The following is a 6093-nucleotide window of genomic DNA, read 5'->3' as shown; positions in this document are numbered from 1 at the left end:
TTTATCTTGCTTCTTTGTGTGGACTGTGATGCTCTTTTGTCTCCAAGGCATTTTGACGTTTTTGTGTTTATATTTAATTGGTGATTATATGTTGGAGTGACTTGCCCACAATTTTCATTTTCTTTGTTTTGTTTGTATGTTATCTATACAGGCAGGGTACTGTCCTGTACTCCTCTATTCACTAGTTGACAGCACTTATACACTCACCATCTGTCTCCTCTCCTCTTGTCAGCCTCTCGTACGTCCTTGCCAACCCTGGCAAACAGATCCTGTTCTTAGGTCCCTGGAATCCAAATGAGAATGCTATCATTTTAAAATCCAAAATGGTTGCCCCTTATAAACATTCAAAATGGCTGCACCCTCGGTCACTCTAAATATCCAAAATGGCTGCCACGTGTAAACAATCAAAATGGCTGTGCCCTCCAGACAGCAGAAAGTCCACAGCTCAGGTTGTCTCTCTCCTTGCTGTTTCCCTTCCTAGTCATATGCCACTGGAGCAGTTGTTCCTGCAGCCTTTGGTGACCTGGATTAATTTTTAGGTCAATTCTCGGGTCCCAACACCAGTTGGAAATATTAAGGCTGTTGGTCTCGTCAGAGTAGCTGACAGTCCATAGCTCCAACCGTCTCTGTACTCACTGTTTTTGCTCAGGTTTTTCCACTGGTTGGTGCCTAATCCACTTCTGTATAGTTCCTTTCAAAGCTCAGGGTTCCAGGATTATCTTCTGTATCTCTGTCAATTGGTTTTTCTTTTCTTTGTTGAAGAGAATCTGTGTCACTTGTCTGCCTATTCCTCTATCATACCAGAAGTCTATTTTGTGAATTTTTAAAGTAGACATAAAGAGCTTTCCTTTGTAAACTTACTTCTCACCCATTACTACTGAGCATAAAGCACTTGCACATATACCATCTCATTTGAGCCTCACAAGAAACTATTAAAAGTTTATTATTCTAGCCCCCCACTTCATAGGGAAGTAGCTGAGATAGAAAGATTTTCAATTATTGCTTAAGTTACATATATAGTTAACATAAGAATTAAACTCAAACTTTGGAGACTTTACACTCACGAGACTGCCTTTTTTTAAAAACAATTTTTCTTTTATAATTATAATTATAATCTCTTTTATAATTGTGTGAAAGTTTACAGAACAAATTTATTTTCAATACTATAGTTCGTACACATTTTGTTTCATGACATTAATTGCAATCCCTATAATATAATAGGAGCTCTGGTAGCATATGCCTAAGGCACTTGACTGTTAACCAGAAGGCTGGCGGTTCAAACCCACCAGCCACTCCTCAGAAGGAAGGTTGGGCAATCTATTTCTGTAGTGATACTGCCTTGGCAACCCAAGGAGGGGTTACTATGAGTCGGGGCTGACTCGACGGCACATAACAACAACCACACGGCACATAACAACAACCACAACAAAATATAATAGCTCTCTTCCTACTTCCTCCCTGTGGTTACCTTTTTCCTGTGTCCTTCTTTCCCATAAATTCCTGTCCTCTGAGCTATTTCCCTGTGCAAATACTGTCCTTCTGATCTCCAAAGATTGATTATTCCAAGGAGTGTACCTACCTATAAGGTGTAAATGTTCACCTTATATGCCTGTCTATTGTTTGGCTGGAAGCCATGGGAGTGAGTTCAATTCTAGGCTTGAAGGGTAACTAGGGGCCACAGTCTTGAGGGTTTCCCCAGTCTCTGTCAGACCAGTAAGGTTAGTCTTTATTTATTTATGATTTTGGCTTTCATTCCACATTTTTCTCCCACTCTACCCAAGATATCCTACACTAATTCCTTTCTGAGTGGTTGACAGTAGTAGTCAGGCACCATCTAGTTCTTCTAGTCTCAGGCTCATGTAGGCTGAAGTTCACATGGTACATAGTCCCTTGGACTAATTGTTTCCATGCATCTTTTATTTTCTTCATTCTTTGCTCTGGATGAGGAGAGACCCATTCTTGCATCTAGATGGTTGCTTGCAAGCTTTTAAGACCCCAGTTGCTACTTATCAAAGTAGGATGTACAACAATGTTTTTGTGTAGTAGGTTATGTTAATTGAGCTTGATGCACCCTGTAACCATGGTCCCAAGTCCATGGGCCCAATGACTTGCTTCTTCAGGGTAGTGCCGAGGCTAAGAAGTTATCATAATTTGCTCCCTCTTAGCTCTGTTGTATTTATGTACATTCTTATAGCACATACAATTATGCATGTAGAAATACTATCTGCCAAACTTATGTATGGTCAAAAGTATATTCCCTTTTGCATAGAGACACTTGATCATTTAACCTGTGTACCTATGTAGCCACCCATAGATTAATGTTTGTTATTACTGATAATGTAGTATTGCATGTATGGAAAAGTGTTTATCTTGTAGTCTGTACCTTCTGTGCACCTCTTTGCTTCTTTTTCCTTAACATTATTGTGTTGGTCACTTGATTTTGGTACATTGCCTTTCTCTTCACTCAAATCAATACCTGTCTTTCACCTATCTAGCAATTTTCCTTTCCTTCTTCTCCCCTTTTTATCCTAAGTTTTAGTTCAGCGGTTATCTTTGTAGAGCATGGGTAAAGAAAGATGCTTTCTGGAGCTTACAATCTTTTATTTCTGTAAGCTTATTCTTTCTGACTAGAATGTAGTGTACTTGAAGTCAAGGAGCATCTGTTGAACTATTTGCCACCCTCTTGACCATCCAGGCAAATGTGCCATTAATAACTGTTAACTCCAATTGAAAGATTAAAGAGTAGTTAATGAAATACAGGTATTACTGAGCCAATTGTTTCTCTGGTACTTATCTTGTGAAGTACTGTATATCCTGGCACAGTCCTCACACACTAAAAGGTACAGACATTCCTATTACCACCATCCCAATTGACGACCTCTAATTGACTTTAAAAGGAGCCCTGGTGGTTTAGTGCCCAAGGCATTTGACTGCTAACCAGGAGGTTGGCAGTTCAAACCCGCCAGCCACTCCATGGAAGGAAGACTGGGCAATCTATTTCCATAAAGAGTTACTGCCCCGGAAACCCAAAGGCGGTCGCTATGAGTCAGAATTGACTCGATGGCAGTGAGTTTGGTTTTTTGGTTTTAACTGACTTTAAGAAGTCCCTATGTGGGGCAAATATTTAGCAACTCTACTACCAGACAAAAGATTGGCAGATTGGAACCAACCAGAGATGCCTTGGAAGACAGGTCTGGAGATCTGCTTCTGAAAGACTTGGGATTGACTGGACGGCAATTAAAGACAACAACTGACTTTAAAGTCAATAAATTATGAACAATATTAGAACAATAAGGACAATGCTTTTGTAAACAAAAAATAAACCAACAAATACTTCCTGGCATTGCCTTCTGGAACAAAGTTGAAATAAACAACTTTTGATTATTCAGTGCTATTTGTTTCCTCCCAAATAAGCAAGGATGAGTTTATTTATATCTCTTTAAAAAGAAGTTTAGATTAAAGGCTATCTAAAGCTTTAGACATTTCTGGAGAGGATACAAAGGACAGGAAAGAGTTAGACATTCTGAGAATTCATTATCACACAAATGATCAGGCTTAAATAGGTCATAGAAGCTTTCCCTCTGTGTCTAGGTAGATTGAATCTAAAATGGTACAGGCTGGTGGGGTATGGGATCTCATATTCTAAAGTATTTCTGAGAAAAGAAGTACTACGCTTTGCCTTGAAGTATCTGCTACAGTTCTTCACTGCTTTGAATAACTATGGTAGACTCTTAGGCCCTTACGCTGTGTTCTGCAGCAAAAATAAACAGATGAATTACTCCTCAATAAGAATTATCAAATTATTAACTCGGCTTCTTTCCATTACAAAGTGTAAGACTCCAGTCTGCAGTGGAAAGCAATGGGGTAGGGATATAGAACTCAGCCCAGCCATCACCCATAAATGTAGATTTCCATCCATTCTTAGCTTTAGACCAGATCCAGCCTATATTCCCAGTCATCCACACAATTCAGTCTCAATCCAGAGGTATATTTGATTTACAGCTTTTGAGTCCTCAAACTCACCCCAAACTCATACAACACCTCAGTCTTAGCCTCAATTATAATTTTCAGGCCTAGTTCAAACCTATTGCCCTGTCCCTGAATTCCTAACAGTCAGTGCCTATTAACACATCCAGCCATCAACTATATCTAATCCCCTTGTGTCTCCAGTACTTACCCACAATCCTGCAGCCAGTCTTCGATCTTATTGATGGGATTCCCTAAAAAGCCAGACATTGGATCACTTTGAGGGCTGAAGGAAGCCAAGACTTCTTCCCTACTACTCACCCCACTCTCCAACTCTTTCCCACTCCCAATTTATTATTATACAATGCACACAATGAATCTTTTTTAAAAGTTACCATGAAACTTTCCACAAAGTTTTCTTTAAGGTCTGAAAGTAATGTACCTATGTATAAAAATAGTGCACATTTTTTCTCTCTCTGCTTCCCCACCCTCTTCCTCCTAGGAATCTGGAAAATGCCCAGGATGTTAGGCCCACTGCTCTCCTTTCTTCAAGGTTTGAAGGCAGGGGTAGATTCTTTTGCTTTTAAGACAAACAAAAGAGCACAGCCCTTGTGGATATGTGTGGGGATCAAAAAACCCAAACCCAAACCCACTGCCATCCAGTGGATTCCAACTCATAGCAACTCCCTTTGGGTTTCTGAGCCGGTAAATCTTTATGGAAGTAGATTGCCCAGTCTTCCTTCCATGGAATGGGGTTTGAACCGCCAACCTGGTTAGAAGTCAAATACCTTAGGCACTACATCACCAGTGTGTATCTATTTGCTCTTATATCTGTGATCTTATTTGAACCTTAAAGATGCTCTGAGAGGTTGTATAGTATTAGTAAGAGGAATAGTAACAGGTACTATTAGTTCAGTTAGACTATTATGGCTCAGAGAATCAAGTGATTTGCCAAAGATCACATAGCTTATTAGTGACAGAGTTGTGATCAGAATCCAGGCATCCAGATTGAGTGTAAACTTGTTGCACAGACAAAATAGAAACACCCTTAAACCATTCTTAGAACACCTCCAAACTCAGTTCTTAGACACATTTTCTTAGGATGATGCAAAAACTTGGTCTTTTCTTTTTTCTAATCATATGTTTCTTTTCCACATGATGCATGCCTTCTATTATTCATATCTCTTTCCTTAAACTCATTTAAATCAATCAAAATGAGCCTTGTTGTGGGCCTACTCTCAACAAAGGACCTGCTGCCCATCTTTCTGCAGGTCTGTATTAGCTACCACATTTCCTTCACCACAAGACAACATGGCAGACCAACTGATGTCTAAGAGCCTCTTACCTTCCTGAAAAACATCATCCAGTCTGGAAGGCTCGGCGTCAGGGACATCTTGGAGGGCAGCTGCAGCCTCCTCTTCCAGGACTTGAGTCTGCCAGTGATGGCTCTGACGGAGCCAGGCCCGCCGTTTCTCCCAGGATGTGGGGCTCAGCACAGAGCCTTCCATGGCCATGGCTCAGACTTCAGGGCCTTCCACCAGAGGGATGATGTCCTGAGAGTTGAAACATAGTGAAATTTCCCTTATCCTCTGTTTAGAAACCACCAGTGTCAGGGTTGCCCCCAAATTTTCTTGTCTCTGCACAAAAGATCCTGACCTCTCTGCCCATTCAGGGAAGAGATGCTTAGCCCATCTTCTTTCTTAAAAAAAAAAAAAAAAACCCTCTGGAATATCTAAATATCAAGGCAAGTCTTTCAAATCAGTGAGTCTGGAAACTTCAAACATGATTTAAGGGTCATTGAGAAAGCTCTTCTGACTTAAAGAATATCTACTTCCCATGATAGTTGAAACGCTGTATTAGAAAGCATTTTTTTTTTTTTTAATTCTTAAGGATTTGGCATCTTAGAATCCTCCATTAAAATGAAATATCTTTAAATTTGCAAGTTATAAAATTCATTTTATTTTATCCTCAAAGATGAATGAGGGTCTTAAAGGGTAAGCAGCTTGTCTAAGATCCCACACCAGTCTATCACTCTAACCATAGTAGTTCTGGATTTCATTTGATTGAATTATTTCTGATTTGTTTTGTTCTGTCTCCTGCTATATATATTAGCAATTTGTATAGAAT

At 39.8% G+C, this 6093-nt stretch overlaps 1 protein-coding gene across 1 annotated transcript in view; it reads right to left on the bottom strand.

The window, feature by feature from the left end:
- TESPA1 (thymocyte expressed, positive selection associated 1) overlaps positions 1–5474 on the bottom strand; it is a 34594-nt gene extending 29120 nt beyond the window's left edge. Inside the window, exons 1-2 of the mRNA XM_007949604.1 lie at positions 5312–5474; positions 4178–4220 (exon numbers count right to left, since the gene is read on the bottom strand). Coding sequence (XP_007947795.1) covers positions 4178–4220; positions 5312–5474 — 206 coding nt within the window. The remainder of the gene's footprint in view (positions 1–4177; positions 4221–5311) is intronic.
- Positions 5475–6093: the final 619 nt, after the last annotated feature.

Source organism: Orycteropus afer, unplaced genomic scaffold (genome assembly GCF_000298275.1).
Source record: "Orycteropus afer afer isolate SDZICR_OR568_19922 unplaced genomic scaffold, OryAfe1.0 scaffold00247, whole genome shotgun sequence".
In the NCBI taxonomy this organism is placed as follows: Eukaryota; Metazoa; Chordata; class Mammalia; order Tubulidentata; family Orycteropodidae; genus Orycteropus; species Orycteropus afer.
Note: the sequence above shows the minus strand (reverse complement) of the source record. Positions and strands in the feature narration are given on the sequence as shown.